The 20,796-nt window shown below is 41.0% G+C and overlaps 1 protein-coding gene across 3 annotated transcripts in view; it reads right to left on the bottom strand.

Annotated features, from left to right (window-relative positions):
• il34 (interleukin 34) overlaps nucleotides 1-20,796 on the bottom strand; it is a 150,898-nt gene that overhangs the window by 41,458 nt on the left and 88,644 nt on the right. For all 3 annotated transcript variants that reach the window (XM_061917070.1, XM_061917071.1, XM_061917069.1), the window contains exons 3-5: nucleotides 19,074-19,177; nucleotides 11,113-11,190; nucleotides 10,941-11,018 (exon numbers count right to left, since the gene is read on the bottom strand). In XM_061917070.1, coding sequence (XP_061773054.1) covers nucleotides 10,941-11,018; nucleotides 11,113-11,190; nucleotides 19,074-19,177 — 260 coding nt within the window. The remainder of the gene's footprint in view (nucleotides 1-10,940; nucleotides 11,019-11,112; nucleotides 11,191-19,073; nucleotides 19,178-20,796) is intronic.

The following is a 20,796-nucleotide window of genomic DNA, read 5'->3' as shown; positions in this document are numbered from 1 at the left end:
TGTCAAAGGTAAGATGGAGAAACATGGAGTGTGTATTCATATCTATGATGAAAGGTCCATGGCAGTTCTTTGGGATTAAAAAGAAAGGAAATCACGTTTTCATGGGGCTATCATGGCTGAACAAGTAAGTCTTTAATACAATTATCTCTCAGATTTAATTTGCCTAATGTGAAGTGAAGTGAAGTGAATTATATTTATATAGCGCTTTTCTCAAGTGACTCAAAGCGCTTTACATAGTGACACCCAATATCTAAGTTACATTTAAACCAGTGTGGGTGGCACTGGGAGCAGGTGGGTAAAGTGTCTTGCCCAAGGACACAACGGCAGTGACTAGGATGGCACAAGGGGGATTCGAACCTGCAACCCTCAAGTTGCTGGCACGGCCACTCTACCAACCGAGCTATGCCGTCAAATTAAATCTGAACGATAATAGTGTAAGACTTACTTGTTCAGCCGTGATAGCCCCATTAAAACCTGACATTTATAACAATTCAAACCGTTTGGAAATGAGTTGAAAATTGAGCAAGATATGATTATTTAAATAGTACGTGTTTCTTGACAACTATGTACTGGGCGTGGCCAGCTGCCTGAGGTAAGATGGCCGCCACGTTGCCATTGACTGACAGCGCTCAGAGCTAATCAGAAAGAAGGGGCCGTCCACCATTCCCGACCCCAAAGTGCCAAAACAAACATGAGAGCGCGAGGAGAGATGCCAGACCGAGACGGCGCGCGCACATTGGCACCGCGCGCGCGCAAAAAGGCGAATCGCGCGCGCGCTAAGGCACCACACGCGCACAAAAGGGTGTCGCACGCGCGCGCGAAGTGGAGAATCAGCGCGCGATAACAGTTTTTATGCGCTTGGATTTTTGGCACTAATGTGACGCCATATACGCGTACCCCTGGGGGTACTTGAAGGTATGCCAAGGGGTACGTGAGATTTTTTTTAATATTCTAAAAAAAACAATTCAAAAATCCTTTATAAATATATTTATTGAATAATCCTTCAACAAAATATGAATGTAATTGACCACTAAATGGTAACACCCGAGTAAGTTTTTCAACTTGTTTAAGTCGGGGTCCACGTTAATCAATTCAATACTAGACTCTAGTATTATTGAAGACCAACATTGGGCCACAAACCAAATCTTGTTCAGGGCCACAACAAGCCTGCTAGTCACAACGGGCCCTGCCTTTGGTACTCAAATTTTATGTCAACAAAAGTGATAAAAGCTGACGCCAGGGGCCGAGTTAGGGAATGGCTACTTGGGCTGAAGCCCAGATGTTTTCTGAGGAGGTAATGAAAAAACCTCTCAAAAGTAATGTTCACCGCCGAAGTCAAACAGGGAGACCTGCTCAGTGGCCTTGTGGTTAGTGTCCGTCCTGAGATCGTATCAGCCGAGTCATACCAAAGACTATGAGAATGGGAGCCATTATCTCCCTGCTTGGCACTCAGCATCAAGGGTTGGAATTGGGGGTCAAATCACCCAAGTGATTCCCGGGCGTGGCCACCGCTGCAGCTCACTGCTCCCCTCATCTCCCAGGGGGTTAATCAAGGGGATGGGTCAAAAGCAGAAGATAATCTCACCGCACCTAGTGTGTGTGTGACAATCATTGGTACTTTAACTTTTTAAAGTAGCCCGCCTGAGATTAAGAAAAATGTAAACATTAGGGGCGTTATCATTTTTTTTATTTTTGAGTGAATCGCAATTCTTATTTGTAACGATTCTTAAAAAATATATTTTTTTTAATAAAAAAAGATTTATTGTAATGTTTTATTAATTTATCTGTCTTGTCCAGCCACTCAGGCAAATCATATAGTTGATGGAGATGTCCATAACTGCTGTGCAGATTTACTTTTCAAAAGAGAAGTGTTGTTGTTGCCATTGTTGTATTTGACTTGGGTAAAATGTTGTGGGGGGCGTGACCTGCGGAACTGCAGCAAAGCAGGGTGTGCCAGGACCAGCCTCGAAGTCAGCGACAGGTGCCTAGATGGCCCAGGCGGGCCTTATTATTTTATGACCTGTCGCTCTGTTTAAGCAGCAGCCGGAGAGGAGAGGTAGTGGGAGCGGGTGCGAGAGCGAGAGAGCGTGCCTATAACACCCACAAAAGACAATTGCTGCAAAGCAACACACAAACTTTGAGTGAAAAATAAAACTGTATTGAACCATGAAACGGGCGTGCAGGGAGATGCTTGATGGTCTGGAGGACCCATTGGAAGGGGGCTTCCACAAATGTTATTAAAGTGAAGTGAAGTGAATTATATTTATATAGCGCTTTTTCTCTAGTGACTCAAAGCGCTTTACATAGTGAAACCCAATATGTAAATTACATTTAAACCAGTGTGGGAGGCACTGGGAGGCAGGTGGGTAAAGTGTCTTGCCCAAGGACACAACGGCAGGGACTAGGATGGCGGAAGCGGGGCTCGAACCTGCAATCCTCAAGTTGCTGGCACGGCCGCTCTACAAACCGAGCTATACCGCCCAGTTTCTTTTAAGTAAAGATCCAAGATGGCGGCGCCCGGAAGGGCTGCGACCTCGAGGAGCTCCTGCTAAATATGGAACATTTGGCAGAAATACCGGACAATTCTACAAACTTTATGGCTGGCTCACATCGTGGTCACTCCGTGATCACGTACGACCGCCAGACACTTCTGGATGTGGACATATCAGGCCGTTTTGGACTGATAGACGCGTGCTTGCTAGGCCTGCTAACTAGCACGGGAATACGTCGACGGCTACATCCAGCAGCCTGTGAAGCAGGGCAGTATAGTAGCAGAGGGGGCCGTCTACGGAGCAGACGCCAGCGGTGTGATCGGAAACGCGGATGCCGAGCGGGGCTAAAAACAAAGCAGAAGGCTAATCCCCACAGAACACCACTTCCCTCCATCCTGAAGCCGGATTTAAATGAAAGATGCGAGACTACTGGTCTGGGTAAGGAGTCAGTTAAATTAGAACAAGTTTTTTCTGGTTTGAGTGTTTCAGAGTTGGACATGTGTTTTACCGAGGTGGCTAACTATGATGCGTGCAGTTTATCAAAGCAACAATCAAACAATCGGAAAATTCCCGTCGTATCAATTCCTAGATATGGTCGTAATTATACTGAATGCACTGGGCATAATAAACACAACATTATTAATATTGCTACTACGGACAATTTGATCAAAAATTCCCTAAAACAGCCCACTACCTATAATATAGGTTTTTTAAACATAAGATCATTGTCTCCCAAAACGTTGTTAGTTAATGATATCATCAGAGACAACAATCTTAACGTCATCGGTCTCAGCGAAACCTGGCTTAAACCAAACGACTTTTTTGCGCTAAACGAGGCATGTCCTCCTAACTTTACACATGCGCATATTGCCCGTCGTCTTAAAAGGGGTGGGGGGGTCGCACTAATATACAACGAAAACTTTAACCTTAGTCCTAACATAAATAATAAATATAAATCGTTTGAGGTGCTTACTATGAGGTCTGTCACACCGCTGCCTCTACACCTGGCTGTTATCTACCGCCCCCCAGGGCCCTGTTCGGACTTTATCAATGAATTCTCAGAGCTCGTTGCTGATCTAGTGACACACGCCGATAATATAATCATAATGGGGGACTTTAATATCCATATGAATACCCCATCGGACCCACCGTGCGTAGCGCTCCAGACTATAATTGATAGCTGTGGTCTCACACAAATAATAAATGAACCCACGCATCGCAACGGTAATACGATAGACCTAGTGCTTGTCAGGGGTATCACCGTTTCCAAAGTTACGATACTGCCGTATACTAAAGTATTGTCCGATCATTACCTTATAAAATTCGAGGTTCAGACGCATGTTCGGCAAACTAATAATAATAATAACTGCTATAGCAGCCGCAACATTCATACGGCCACAACGACAACTCTTGCTGACCTAGTGCCCTCGGTAATGGCACCATTCCCAAAGTATGTGGGCTCTATTGATAACCTCACTAACAACTTTAACGATGCCCTGCGCGAAACCATTGATAACATAGCACCGCTAAAGTTAAAAAAGGCTCCAAAAAAGCGTACCCAGAAGAAACTATAGCTCAGAAATTATTAGAGCTCAGAAATTATTATGTAGAAAGCTGGAACGCAAATGGCGCACGACTAAACTTGAGGTGCACCATCAAGCATCGAGTGATCGTTTAATAACTTATAAACACATGCTTACCTTAGCTAAAGCTAAATATTACTCAAATCTCATCCACCGTAATAAAAACGATCCTAAATTTTTGTTTAGTACGGTAGCATCGCTAACCCAAGAAGGGACTCCTTCCAGTAGCTCCACCCACTCAGCTGATGACTTCATGCAATTCTTTAGTAAGAAAATTGAAGTCATTAGAAAGGAGATTAAAGACAAAGCGTCCCAGCTACAACTGGGTTCTATTAACACTGATACGATTGTATATACGGCGGATACTGCCCTCCAAAATAGTTTCTCTTGTTTTGAGGAAATAACATTAGAGGAATTGTTACAACGTGTAAATGGAATAAAACAAACAACATATTTACTTGACCCACTTCCTGGGAAACTGATCAAGGAGCTCTTTGTATTATTAGGTCCATCAGTGCTAAATATTATAAACTTATCACTTTCCTCGGGCACTGTTCCCCTAGCATTCAAAAAAGCGGTTATTCATCCTCTTCTTAAAAGACCTAACCTCGATCCTGACCTCATGGTAAACTACCGACCGGTGTCTCACCTTCCCTTTATTTCAAAAATCCTCAAAAAAATTGTTGCGGAGCAGTTAGATGAACACTTAGCGTCTAACAATCCATGTGAAACCTTTCAATCCGGTTTCTGGGCAAATCACTCTACGGAGACAGCCCTCGCAAAAATGACTAATGATCTATTGCTAACGATGGATTCTGATGCGTCATCTATGTTGCTGCTCCTCGATCTTAGCGCTGCTTTCGATACCGTCAATCATAATATTTTATTAGAACGTATCAAAACACGAATTGGTATGTCAGACTTAGCCCTGTCTTGGTTTAACTCTTATCTTACTGATAGGATGCAGTGCGTCTCCCATAACAATGTGACCTCGGACTACGTTAAGGTAACGTGTGGAGTTCCCCAGGGTTCGGTCCTTGGCCCTGCACTCTTCAGCATCTACATGCTGCCGCTAGGTGACATCATACGCAAATACGGTATTAGCTTTCACTGTTATGCTGATGACACCCAACTCTACATGCCCCTAAAGCTGACCAACACGCCGGATTGTAGTCAGCTGGAGGCGTGTCTTAATGAAATTAAACAATGGATGTCCGCTAACTTTTTGCAACTCAACGCCAAAAAAACGGAAATACTGATTATCGGTCCTGCTAGACACCGACCTCTATTTAATGATACAACTCTAACATTTGACAACCAAACAATTAAACAAGGCGACACGGTAAAGAATCTGGGTGTTATCTTCGACCCAACTCTCTTCTTTGAGTCACACCTTAAAAGCGTTACTAAAACGGCCTTCTTTCATCTCCGTAATATCGCTAAAATTCGCTCCATTCTGTCCACTAAAGACGCTGAGATCATTATCCATGCGTTTGTTACGTCTCGTCTCGATTACTGTAACGTATTATTTTCCGGTCTCCCCATGTCTAGCATTAAAAGATTACAGTTGGTACAAAATGCGGCTGCTAGACTTTTGACAAGAACAAGAAAGTTTGATCACATTACGCCTGTACTGGCTCACCTGCTCTGGCTTCCTGTGCACTTAAGACGTGACTTTAAGGTTTTACTACTTACGTATAAAATACTACACGGTCTAGCTCCATCCTATCTTGCCGATTGTATTGTACCATATGTCCCGGCAAGAAATCTGCGTTCAAAGGACTCTGGCTTATTAGTGATTCCCAAAGCCCAAAAAAAGTCTGCGGGCTATAGAGCGTTTTCATTTCGGGCTCCAGTACTCTGGAATGCCCTCCCGGTAAAAGTTTGAGATGCCACCTCAGTAGAAGCATTTAAGTCTCACCTTAAAACTCATTTGTATACTCTAGCCTTTAAATAGACTCCCTTTCTAGACCAGTTGATCTGCCGTTACTTTTCTTTTCCTCCTATGTCCCACTCTCCCTTGTGGAGGGGGTCCGGCCCGATCCGGTGGCCATGTACTGCTCGCCTGTGTATCGGCTGGGGACATCTCTGCGCTGCTGATCCGCCTCCGCTTGGGATGTTTTCCTGCTGGCTCCGCTGTGAACGGGACTCTCGCTGCTGTGTTGGATCCGCTTTGGACTGGACTCTTGCGACTGTGTTGGATCCATTATGGATTGAACTTTCACAGTATCATGTTAGACCCGCTCGACATCCATTGCTTTCCTCCTCTCCAAGGTTCACATAGTCATCATTGTCACCGACGTCCCACTGGGTGTGAGTTTTCCTTGCCCTTATGTGGACCTACCGTGGATGTCGTAGTGGTTTGTGCAGCCCTTTGAGACACTAGTGATTTAGGGCTATATAAGTAAACATTGATTGATTGAAGTAATGTATACATTTTTCGCAGCTGTTTATCTTATTTATGGAGGAATGTAGTTAATGATAGAACAGCCCAATGCTCCAAAAAAGTACTGATTTTCCGAACCAAATCGTTACTCCCAAAAATCGAATGGAATCGTGAGCCGCCCAAAGAGTCACAGCTCTAGTGAACATGGATGTCCTGACGTTTTTCTCAGTAAACAATGCCATGTTGCGACGAGACGAGTGATGGTTAAGGTTAGAGATGCCGATAAATGCTTTAAAATGCAATATCAGAAATTATCAGTATCGGTTTCTAAATTATCAGTTTCGAAAAGTAAAATGTATGACTTTATAGAACGCCGCTTTGTACACGGACTTAGGAAAACAGTACAGAGTGACAATAAACCTTAAAGGTACTGCCTTTGCGTGCCGGCCCAGTCACATAATATCTACGGCTATTCACACACACAAGTGAAGTGAATGCATGCATACTTGGTCAACAGCCATACAGGTCAAACTGAGGGTGGCTGTATAAACAACTTTGACACAGTTACAAATACGCGCCACACTGTGAACCCACACCAAACAAGAATGACAAACACATTTCGGGAGAACATACGCACCGTAACACAACATAAACACAACAGAACACTTGCCCCATCCCCACCTCAACCCCGCCCACCCCAACCTCCTCATGCTCTCTCAGGGAGAGCATGTCCCAAATTCCAAGCTGCTGTTTCAAGGCATGTTAAAAAAAATAATGCACTTCGTGACTTCAATAATATATATGGCAGTGCCATGTTGGCATTTTTTTCCATAACTTGAGTTGATTTATTTTGGAAAACTTTGTTACATTGTTTAAAGCATCCAGCGGGGCATCACAACAAAAATGTGGTATAATAATGCGTTAATTCCACGACTGTATATATCGGTATCGGTTGATATCGGAATCGCTAATTAAGAGTTGGACAATATAGAAATATGGGATATCGGCAAAAAAGCCATTATCGGACATCTCTAGATAAGGTTGGTGAACCATATTTGACAACTGTTGGATGTTATTCTGCTGGTTTACTGAATGTTAGTTAGCTTACTATCAGTAAAGTTACTTCATGACAGCAAAATAATTGATTTCATGAAAATACAACAATGTCTTTCCATAGTTACATGTGGCTCATTCAAGCAAGATTGGACAATAATAATTTTGCATTATTTAAACACTGAAATGTACAAAGTGTGTGCTTCAAGATGGTGCAAAGTGTGAAAGTTGAGTGATTAAGAAAAGCACAAATTTTTGCAGATGTTAAAAAAAAATCCTTGAAACTGTTTTCACTTCACTTGTGTGCTTGGAGCTCATGGAGAGAATGCCAAGAGTGAGCAAAGCAATAATCAGAGCAAAGGGTGGCTATTTTGAAGAAAGTAGAATATAAATATCCATTTTCTACCGATTGTCCCTTTTGTGGTTGCGATTCCGCCCGAATCTCAGCTGCATTCGGACGGAAGGCAGGGTACACCCTAGACCAGTGATCCCCAACCACCGGGCTGCGGCCCGGCTCGATTGGTACTGGGCCGCAGAATAATTTTTTATAAATTTGTTTTTCAATATTATTATTATTATTTTTTTTTTTTTTTTTTTTATTAAATCAACATGAAAAAAACACAAGATACACTTATAATTAGTGCACCAACCCAAAAAAACTCCCTTTTTCATGACAAAGAAAAAACAAATTAACAAACGTTGACCGCCACCTCATTTTTTTCACTTATTTCACCATTGTTTGTTAAAGGGGAACATTATCAACAAACCTATGCAAGCGTCAATATATACCTTGATGTTGCAGAAAAAAGACCATGTATTTTTTTAACCGATTTCCAAACTCTAAATGGGTGAATTTTGGCAAATTAAACGCCTTTCTGTTTAGCGGTCTTTTAGCGATGACGTCAGAACGTGACGTCACCGAGGTAACACACCCGCCATATTCATTTTCACATTACAAACACCAGGTCTCAGCTCTGTTATTTTCCGTTTTTCAACTATTTTTTGGAACCTTGGAGACGTCATGCCTCGTCGGTGTGTTGTCGGAGGGTGTAACAACACTAACAGGGAGGGATTCAAGTTGCACCACTGGCAAGAAATCTGCCGCCAGACCCCCATTGAATGTGCCAGAGTGTCTTCACATTTGACCGGCGATGCTAAGACAGACATGGCACAGAGATGTATGGATAACCTGCAGATGCATTTGCAACGATTAAGTCAACGAAATCACAAAGGTGAGTTTTGTTGATGCTGTTGACTTATGTGCTAATCAGACATATTTGGTCACGGCATGACTGCCAGCTAATCGATGCTAACATGCTACGCTAATTGATGCTAACATGCTATTTACGCTAACTGTATGTACATTTGAAACTAGATACCCACATTTAATGGGAAACAAAGACTTACCAATCAACGGATTTAAGTTGCTCCAGTGTCACAAGATGCGAAAGTCCTGATCGTTTGGTCCGCACATTTTACCGGCGATGCTAATAAGGCAGCCATGCTATGGGCCACTTCATTAGGTACACCAACGCTATGGCCTAATAGCATCAATAGCTATTCGCTCAATAGCTTCAATTTCTTCTTCAATTTCGTTTTCGCTATCTGCCTCCATACTCCGACCATCCGTTTCAATACATGCGTAATCTGTTGAATCGCTTAAGCCGCTGAAATCCGAGTCTGAATCCAAGCTAATGTAACTATATCTTGCTGTGATAACCGCCATGTTATTTGTATTGGCAGCACTGTATGACTTCACAGGGAAATGGACAGTCGCATCGCAAATAGCGAAAATCAAGAACTTTAAAGCTTTATTTAGGGATATTCCGGGACTGGTAAAATTAAAAAAAAAAAACTTCAAATAATACAACAAGCCCCCTGGAACTGATTTTTATTGTTTTTAACCCTTTTGAAATTGTGATAACGTTCCCCTTTAAGTACATAACTCCACATGTGTTCATTCACAGTTTTGATGCCTTCAGTGACAATCTACAACAGGGGTGTCCAAACTTTTTCCACTGAGGGCCGCACACGGAAAAATTTAAACATGTGAGGGCCATTTTGACATTTTTCATTTTCAAACCATAACAAAATATATAGATTTTTTTCTTAATCCTTAGGGCTCCTGGGTAGCATAGAGGGTCTCGGTCACTAAAATGTTAAAAATAAGTCAAATTCTAATTTTTTTTAATTTAATGCTTACAGTAAATCTCTATATCAACTTGAGGTTGATATAAAGTAAAACAAATAAGGTTTTATGCCTTTTCTGTTTGATTGATTGAAACTTTTATTCTTAGATTGCACAGTACAGTACATATTTTGTACAATTGACCACTAAATGGTAACACCCAAATAAGTTTTTCAACTTGTTTAAGTCGGGGTCCACGTTAATCAATTCACGGTCAAAGACAACTTTGTTTTTTATAGTAAAACTGAAATATGCAGTATTTAGATGGATAGATAGATAGATAGATAGATAGATGGATAGATAGATAGATTGTACTTTATTGATTCCTTCAGGAGAGTTCCTTTATTTAGCAAATAAAGCCCTCAAAGATCAATAATGCAGGACACCATTGATTCTAATTATTTAATATTTCTGAGTAATCACAGTGAAAAGTTACATAAAATCCTACGAAATATATTTGAGATGCAAAAGGTTCAAGATGCATTTTTATCAGTTTTTTTTTTATTACTTTTAACACTTAAATTTCGGGAAGAGCTAGACGAAGTGGCTGGGGAGAGGGAAGTCTGGGCTTCCATGCTTAGGCTGCTACCCCTGCGACCCGACCTCGGATAAGCGGAAGAAGATGGATGGATGGATGGATGGACTTAAATTTCAAGATCAACTTCTGTCGATTTTGAGTTTGAACTATTATTTTGTTTGTTTTATGCTCTTTTGTCAAAACGTTGATATTTTTATACAGCAACTACACAACATATGCAATATTTTTTCCACATAAAACACTTTAAAATGATAGTAATTCATTATAACATTGATATTTTTGTCCTTTTTTTTTTGCAATGGAGAAAAAAAGAAAATAAAGACAAAAGGAAGAAAAAAACTGCCCGCATGGCAGCTTTGTGTCAACATTACCACTTTTTCTCATTAGATTTTACCTCATTCCACTTTTCTTAGATGTTTTTTTTAATTTTTGCAATACTATCAATTTTGCAATTTTTGCAGACGGTGTGGCGGGCTGGTAAACGATTAGCTGCGGGCCACAAATGGCCCCCGGGCCGCACTTTGGCCACCCCTGATCTATAATGTAAATAGTCATGAAAATACAGAAAACACATAGAATGAGAAGGTGTGTCCAAACCTTTGGCCTGTACTGTACAGAAAACAAAAAAAAACCATGAACTTCTGGGGTTACGTCAAAAAAAAGAGACAGAAAATTCCCATAAATGTTGGTGAACGCTTACCTTTTTTAACACGCCCTGGTTAACAAGGAACCACAGCCTCTGGAAGATTATTTCATCTAACTCGCCCATCTGTAATTTCTAAGAAGAAGAAGAAGAAAAGGAGAGCACCTGTCAATCAGTACACTTTAGTCGCAAGGTAGTAAGAAAACAAGCGACTCCTTCACATGTTTACCATTTTGCTGATGTTTGATAGTTTAAAAAGCTCCTCGTGGTGAACTCTGATGGTGTAATTGACAGGGAAGTTGTGCTTCTGCAACACAAAGAAAAACAAAGTCATCATTATGTGTTTTTTTTTTTCCAACTGAACTTGGCTGTTTGTGTAGTTGGTTCCTCTGTTTTACAACCATGACTGGAGAACATTTTTGATTTTTATCTGTGTCTATTCTTAACTCTTTTCTATTAATCATTATTTATAGAATGAATAATAAATATTTTGTGTCTAGAAGAAAAATGCATTGTTATAGTTCCAATATGTACAACAGTGTCTGAAGCATTTACTAAAACAACCGATACTTTGTTACTTTTCAAAATAACAGTGGCCACAAATAATGGCATTATTGGCTTTATTTTAACAAAAATATCTTAGGGCTACATTAAACATATGTTTCTTATTGCAATTTTGTCCTTAAATAAAATAGTGAACATACAAGACAACTGGTCTTTTAGTAGTAAGAAAGAAAAAAAAGGCTTCTAAATAGCCTGCTGATGTACGCAGTAACAAATTGTGTCATTTACAAACCCCGTTTCCATATGAGTTGGGAAATTGTGTTAGATGTAAATATAAACAGAATACAATGATTTGCAAATCATTTTCAACCCATATTCACTACAAAAACAACATAGTTGATGTTCAAACTCATAAACTTTTTTTTGTTTTGCAAATAATAATTAACTTATAATTTCATGGCTGCAACACGTGCCAAAGTAGTTGGGAAAGGGCATGTTCACCACTGTGTTACATCACCTTTTCTTTTAACAACACTCAATTAACGTTTGGGAACTGAGGAAACTAATTGTTGAAGCTTTGAAAGTGGAATTCTTTCCCGTTCTTGTTTTATGTAGAGCTTCAGTCGTTCAACAGTCCGGGGTCTCCGCTGTCGTATTTTACGCTTCATAACGCACCACACATTTTCCATGGGAGACAAGTCTAGACTGCAGGCGGGCCAGGAAAGTAGCCGCACTCTTTTTCTTACGAAGCCACGCTGTTGTAACACGTGCTGAATGTGGCTTGGCATTGTCTTGCTGAAATAAGCAGGGGCGTCCATGAAAAAGACAGCACTTAGATGGCAGCATATGTTCTTCCAAAACCTGTAGGTACCTTTCAGCATCAATGGTGCCTTCACAGACGTGTAAGTTACCCATACCTTGGGCACTAATGAACCCCCATACCATCACAGACGCTGGCTTTTGAACTTTGCGTCGATAACAGTCTGGATGGTTAGCTTCCCCTTTGGTCCGGATGACCAAATATTTCCAAAAACAATTTGAAATGTGGACTCGTCAGACCACAAAACACTTTTCCACTTTGCATCAGTCCATCTTAGATGATCTCGGGCCCAGATAAGCCGGCGGCGTTTCTGGATGTTGTTGATAAATGGCTTTCACTTTGCATATTAGAGCTTTAACTTGCACTTACAGATGTGGCGACAAACTATATTTAGTGACAGTGGTTTTCTGAAGTGTTCCTGAGCCCATGTGGTGATATCCCTTAGAGATTGATGTCGGTTTTTGATACAGTGCCGTCTGAGTGATTGAAGGTCACGGTCATTCAATGTTGGTTTCCGGCCATGCCGCTTACGTGGAGTGATTTCTCCAGATTCTCTGAACCTTTTGATGATATTATGGAGCGTAGATGTTGAAATCCCTAAATTTCTTGCAATTGCACTTTGAGAAGTGTTGTTCTTAAACTGTTTGACTATTTGCTCACGCAGTTGTGGACAAAGGGGTGTACCTCGCCCCATCCTTTCTTGTAAAAGACTGAGCATTTTTTGGGAAGCTGTTTTTATACCCAATCATGGCACCCACCTGTTCCCAATTAGCCTGCACACCTGTGGGATGTTCCAAATAAGTGTTTGATGAGCATTCCTCAAGTTTATCAGTATTTATTGCCAACTTCCCAACTTCTTTGTCACGTGTTGCTGGCATCAAATTATAAAGTTAATGATTATTTGCAAAAAAAAAAAAATGTTTATCAGTTATATGTTGTCTTTGTAGCATATTCAACTGAATATGGGTTGAAAAGGATTTGCAAATCCTTGTATTCCGTTTATATTTACATCTAACACAATTTCCCAACTGATATGGAAACGGGGTTTGTAAAATTTGATGGCAGCAAAACATTGCAAAAAAGTTGGCGGAAGAATGAGAGAGCTCAATGTATTTTACTTTGAGGGGTCACCAACGAATAAGAAAAGACATGAGGTCAACCCCAAAACAGTCACTCCTCCACGGCCTCTCCCTGGTGTTTCGGTTGACTTATGGATACTGCAAAAGGTAAAAGTTCACGGGTTGTGTGGGAGTGTTGGTAGAAGTTCAGTAGATCCAAGCACATGCTTTGCTTTTCTTGTACCATAGTTGCAGACTGCAGTTAAGGAAAGAACAGTTTACATGGTCAATGGAGTTCACTTGTATGGTGCTTTTCTACCTTTTTATAAGGATCTCAAAGCGTTTCGACACTATTTCCACATTAACACACACATTCACACACTGATGGCGGGAGCTTCCATGCAAGGCGCTAACCAGGACCCATCAGGAGCAAGGGTGAAGTGTCTTGCTCAAAGACACAACGGACGTGACTAAGATGGTAGAAGGTGGGGATTGAACCAGGAACCCTCAGGTTGCTGGCACAGTCAAATTATTGGCAATTTCAGCAGCATTGTAGTGAGTAGAAGACTTATGGGTAACATTGGGTGCTTTGACTCAATTCCAGCTTGAATTTCCATTCAGTACTTCAGGTTGCAAAGCAGGCAAGATATAATTATCCATCCATCCATCCATCCATCCATTTCCTACCGCTTATTCCAGAGATGTACAAACTTTTTCCACTGAGGGCCGCACACGGAAACATTTCAATTTTTTTTTACCTTTAGGCCTGTCGGGGACCATACAGGATCTAATGTTAAAAACAAGTAAAACTATTATTTTTTATTATTATTATTATTTAATGCTTATAGTAAATATCTACAGTATATCAACTTCAGGTTGATATAAAGTAAAAAAAAAAAAGGTTTATGCCTTTTCTGTCAAAGACAACTTAGTTTTTTATAATAACACTGAAATTGCGACGCTTGGCTAGCATCGTGGTGTGGTTGTGTTCTCTCCTTGATGCAAGCGGAATGGAACACAGCGTGAAGGTAAGAATGATGTTTTATTAAACCACAAAACAGACTAGGAACAGAAAACTTGCACAAAAGGCACTAGAGACAAAAACCAACAGAACTAGCATGTGAGTTAGGAAAATAAACATACAAACAGCGTGGAAGCTAACGAGTTCAAAAGTACTTTATCACAATGCGGGGAAGCGACGTCACCTGCTGCATGCAAAGCAAATTACACCTGCGAGGCCGAATGACGAACAAAGGCAGGCTTAAATAATCAAAGGCAGGTGCGCGTGAAAGACAACAGGCAGGTGACACAAATGGGTTACTATGGGAACAGAACAAAACGGGAAGTGCCACCAGGAACTAAGGTAAACAAAATAACAGAACACGATACCAAGATGGAACAAAAACAGAATATGACATGATCCAAGTCGTGGATCATGACAGTTTGATGCGAAGTAATTAGAGTCTTAAAAAGATCAATAATGCAGGACACCATCGATTTTAATTAATTATTATTTTTAAGTAATCACAGTGAAAATATAAATAAAATCCCATTAAATATATTTGGGATTCAAAAGATGCCCCACTCAGAAAGTGATACATTTTTATTAGGTTTTTTTTAACTTTCAACACTTAAGTTACGAGATCAACTTCATATATATCTGTCGATTTTACATTTGAACTATTATTTTGTTTGTTTTATGCTCTTTTTAAAAGAAAACATTGATGTTTTTGTATGGCAACCACACAAAAAATGCAACATTTTCCACATGAAACATTTCAAAGTGAAATATTTGAAATAATTGGAGCGTTGAATAGGTCAATAATTCATTATAACATTTTTTTTTTTTTTTTGAGCAATGGCAAAAAAAATAAAAATAAATATAGACAAAAAAAAAAAACAGCCTGCATAGCAGCTTTGTATCAACATTGCAACTTGTTCTAATTAGACTTCTCCTCATTCCACTTTTAAAAATTTTTTTTATTTATTTTTGCAATAGCATTTCCAGAATGGGGTTTCGTGGTGGAAGGGGGGGTTAGGGCGCCTGCCTCACAATACGAAGTTCCTGCAGTCCTGGGTTCAATCCCGGGCTTGGGATCTTTCTGTGTGGAGTTTGCATGTTCTCCCCGTGACTGCGTGGGTTCCCTCTGGGTACTCCGGCTTCCTCCCACTTCCAAAGACATGCACCTGGGGATAGGCCCCTCCCACCTCCAAAGACATGCACCTGGGGATAGGTTGATTGGCAACACTAAATGGTCCCTAGTGTGTGAATGTGAGTGTGAATGTTGTCTGTCTATCTGTGTTGGCCCTGTGATGCTGTAGACCATGGGTGTCAAAATCTGGCCCGCCGTATAATTTAATTTGGCCCTTGAGGTAATATCAATTTAGCATTAGAGCTGGCCCGCCGGTGTTATACAGCGTCGGTGCCGTTGTAACACCGCATTGACCACTAATACTCATACTTGCCAACCCTCCTAATTTTCCCGATAGACTCCCGAAGTTCAGTGCCCCTCCTGAAAATCTCCCGAGGCAACCATTCTCCCGAATTTCTACCGATTTCCACCTGGACAACTATATTGGGGGCGTGCATTTAAGGCACTGCCTTTAGCGTTCTCTACAACCTGTCGTCACGTCCGCTTTTCCTCCATACTAACAGCGTGTCACTTAATATTTGTGGCTTTTACACACACACACACACACACACACACACACACACACACACACACACACACACACACACACACACACACACACACACACACACACACACACACACACACACACACACACACACAAGTGAATGCAAGGCATAATTGGTCAACAGCCATACAGGTCACACTGAGGGTGGCGGTATAAACAACTTTAGCACTGTTACAAATATGCGCCACACTGTGAACCCACAACAAACAAGAATGACAAACACATTTCGGGTGAACATCTGCACCGTAACACAACAGAACAAATACCCAGAAATCCTTGCAGCACTAACTCTTCCGGGAAACTTCCAGCAAACTGACCAATAATTAAAGTTTTATTTATGCATTTTCTCTTGCTACTTCAAGGCTTGAATGTTTGGTTCATTCATTATTGTTATTTTATTTTCAAATGTATTATTAGCCTGTGGAAAAAATGTGATATTTACCTCAGAAGATTGCAAATAGAAAAAAAGACATAACATTTTTATTAAAATTTTATTGGATATGCCATTTATATTCTTTTAATTATTTTTATTATTATTTGAAACTGGATTTTGCATGTCACAAAAGTTATATAAGCATTGCTTGTTCAATATTTAATGTAAAACATGTTTGGGTCCCAATTAAAAGGTTAATTTGTTCAACCTTGGCCCGCGGCTTTGTTCCGTTTAAAATTTTGGCCCACTCTGTATTTGAGTTTGACACCTCTGTTGTAGACACTTTTCACCTTTGATCACTAAAGACACTTTTAACTGCTGCTGTGACCCAATGTCGCCTCCATATTTATACTGTTCAGAATCAAAATCAGAAATACTTTATTAATCCCAGAGGGGAAATAATTTTTTTTAGCACAATCCCATTCAATATCAGACAAACATTACAGGGAGACAGAACAGGATCGCTGAAGGGTCTGCCAATTTCCGGCGCCCTTTAAAAAAAAGGTGAGATATAGGTAAACAATGGGGGGTCTAAGCCTGGGCCTCTGAAGAGGGGGTCCAGACTGAGGCCAAGGGAAAAAACAACTCATAGCCATAGCACACATCCCTCTTATATGTGTGTAAGAGGGAAACATCAAACATCAAAGACCACAAAGGAAACTAAAGACGTTAAAAGAGCAGAGCTGATGCAACCAGCCTCTTCTACATACATACATGAATAAAAAGTAAAAGAAACAAACACTGTGGTGGCCTCTGCGGTGTTCCACGCCATCGTCTGCTGGGGTGGAGGTTGCATGGAACAGCATTAATGGTGCCTTTACAGAAGTGTGAGTTACCCATGCCTTGGGGACTAATGCACCTCCATACCATCACAGATGCTGGCTTTTCAACATTGCGACTTTAACTGTCCGGATGGTTCTTTTCCACTTCGGTCCGGAGGATACAGCGTCCACAGTTTCCAAAAACAATTTGATATGTGCACTCGTCAGACCACAGAACACATTTCCACTTTGCATCAATCCATCTTAAGATGAGCTCGGGCCCCGGCGAAAACAGTGCAGTTTCTGGGTGTTGTTGACATATGGTTTTTGCTTTGCATAGTAGTTTTAGATGTAGCAATGAACTGTAGTTACGGACAGTGGTTTTCTGAAGTGTTCCTGAGCCCATGTGGTGATTTTCTTCACACACTGATGTCACTTTTTGATGCAGTACCGCCTGAGGGTTCGAAGGTCACGAGCATTGCCGCTTACACGCAGTGATTTCTCCAGATTCTCTGAACCTTTTGACGATATTACGGACCGTAGGTGGTGAAATCCCTAAATTCCTTGCAATAGCTCGTTGAGAAATGTTGTTCTTAAACTATTCGACAATTTGCTCCCGCATTTGTTCACAGAGTGGTAAACCTCGGCCCATCCTTGTTCGTGAATGACTGAGCATTTCATGGAAGTTGCTTTTATACCCAATCATGGCACCCACCTGTTCCCAATTTGCAAAAAAATAACAAACTTTACCAGTTCGAACATTAAGTACCATATTTCCTTGAATTGCCGCCGGGTATATAGTATGCGCCTGCCTATAATTACTGCCGGGTCAAACTCGTTTCGCAAGAAAATTAGCGCATGCTTAGCATTACCGCCGGCTCAGGATTAACGCCGAAGCAAACTCGTTTTGCAAAATCTTATTTTTATTAGCGCATGTCTAAAATTTCCGCCGGGTCAAACTCGTCACGTCACGAGTGACACTTCACCTGTCATCATTTTCCAAATGGAGGAGGCTGATTTCAATCATTTGAAATCACATAAAGAGAAGAAGTTTAAGAGCTATTCAGTAGGATTTAAGGTCCAAGCTATTGAATATGCTAAAAAGAACAGTAAGCAGCTATGTTTTATTAATATACCGTAGCTGCGTGTGTCAAATATGAGTCATTAAATGACTCCCGCCTCCTGGTGGTAGAGGGCGCTAGTGATCCTTCTTGCGACTACTCGGCTGCAGAAGAAGTGACAACAAGCAGCAAGAGTGAGCAGCGTGTGTTTATTTTTTTCCTCTTACTTGCACTTTTATCATGGAGGATTACATATCTAAAATAAAACAGTTTTCTAAGCTGGACTTTCAATCGAAGCAGGACGTAATAAAGGAAGATATTCATTGAGACAGAGGGATGAGACAGAGAGACTTTTAAAACTGAAGAAAGATAAGGAAGACTTCTATAAACAAGTTATCGATTCTTTTGATCAGAAGGAGCTGCGCATGGACTTCATTTATAAGTAAAGGTAAGACCATAATCAAGTTTTTTTTATTAAATATGCTTTTCATGATAGTATCCTTACATTACACTCAAATTTATAAGCGCAGGCCTAAATTTACAGCATACCTTTGGTAAATGGTTTTAAATTAATAAGCGCCCCGGCGGCAATTCAAGGAAATACGGTATCTTGTCTATGCAGTCAATTTAACTGAATATGGGCTGAAAAGAATTTGCAAATCCTTGTATTCTGTTTTTATTTACCACTTACACAACATGCCAACTTCACTGGTTTTGGGTTGATAGTAGAATACCGCTGCTGTGTAGAGTGAACTTTGCAGCTGATCTAAGTAATCAGATAGGACGCCTGGGCTTTCAACACACAAGGAAGTAGTTTATGTCACATGGTTGCACCACATCGTTATTCGCTTACCATGTAGCGTCGCCTGTGGCTGAGACTCTCGTTGATGGTCCTCAAAGGGATGCACATGCTCGGGGGCGTCGGGGCCATCAGAACGGGCATGAGGAGAAACAGGCCTGTGAGGACACAATCAATGACAAACCATCAGTGGACAGTCAGACTGACATAAGACTTGAATTATTCAACTTGAACTGCCGTTTCTGACCCGGCACAATTCCCTGCTTATGTGTGAGGAATTATCCAAGTCAAATCTGGAGTAAATCACTTCGGTTCCAAGTATCAGTAAGAGATTTATATCAGGCTTAGTCAAGACTACACTGTAAGGGTCTTGTTAGGAAGAAAGAAATAATTCATACAAAAAACAAAGATAAATAAAGTTAAACTACTAATGATTTTCACACACACACACATGAGGTGTGGCGAAATTATTCTCCGAATTTGACCCATCACCCTCTATCAACCCCTGGGAGGTGAGGGGAGCAGTGAGCAGCAGCGGTGGCCGCGCCCAGGAATCATTCATGGTGATTTAACCCCCGATTCCAACCCTTGAGGAATTTTGGAGTTGACCTATCGAAACTTAACAGATAGGGAATAAGAGCTTAATATATTTAGGCAAAATCGTCGAAATGGGACCGCGAAGAAGCCAAGACTAACCAGCTACGAACATCCATCCATTATCTACCACTTGTGGGCTGGGGTCTATCCCAACTGCAATCAGGGGACAAGTCGCCATCTCATTGCAGGGCCAACATAAGAGCTATTCAGTAGGATTTAAGGTCCAAGCTATTGAATATGCTAAAAAGAACAGTAAGCAGCTATGTTTTATTACTATACCGTAGCTACGTGTGTCAAATATGAGTCATTATATGACTCCCGCCTCCTGGTGGTAGAGGGCTCTAGTGATCCTTCTTGTGAATTGTGAATTATATTTATATAGCGCTTTTCTCTAGTGACTCAAAGCACTTTACATAGTGAAACCCAATATCTAAGTTACATTTAAACCAGTGTGGGTGGCACTGGGAGCAGGTGGGTAAAGTGTCTTGCCCAAGGACACAACAGCAGTGACTAGAATGGCGGAAGCGGGAATCGAACTTGCAACCCTCAGGTTGCTGGCACGGCCACTCTACCAACCGAGCTAGCGACTACTCGGCTGCAGAAGAAGTGACAACAAGCAGCAAGAGTGAGCAGCGATCGTTTATTTTTTCCTCTCGCTTGCACTTTTAACATGGAGGATTACATATCTAAAATAAAACTGTTTTCTAAACTGAACTTTCAATTGAAGTGGGAGGTAATAAAGGAAGATCTCCATCGAGACAGAGAGACTTTTAAAACCGAAGAAAGATAAGGAAGACTTCTATAAACAAGTTATCGATGCTTTTGATCAGAAGGAGCTGCGCATGGACTTCATTTATAAGTAAAGGTAAGACGATAATAGTTTTTTTTTTTAATTAAATGTGCTTTTCATGATGGTATCCTTACATCACACTCAAATTTTTAAGTGCAGGCCTAAATTTACCGCATGCCTATGGTAAGCGCCGGAGTGAGAAGAGGTTTTAAATTAATTAGCGCCCTGGCGGCAATTCAAGGAATTACGGTAAGAAAAATCGTAGAGATGGGTCTGCGATAAAGCCAAGACTAACCAGCTATGAACATCCATACATTTTCTACCACTTGTGGGGTGGGGCCTGTCCCAACTGCACTTGGTGGACAAGTTGCCACCTCATTGCAGGGCCAA

This window comes from Nerophis ophidion, linkage group LG12, assembly GCF_033978795.1.
Source record: "Nerophis ophidion isolate RoL-2023_Sa linkage group LG12, RoL_Noph_v1.0, whole genome shotgun sequence".
Classification (NCBI taxonomy): Eukaryota; Metazoa; Chordata; class Actinopteri; order Syngnathiformes; family Syngnathidae; genus Nerophis; species Nerophis ophidion.
Note: the sequence above shows the minus strand (reverse complement) of the source record. Positions and strands in the feature narration are given on the sequence as shown.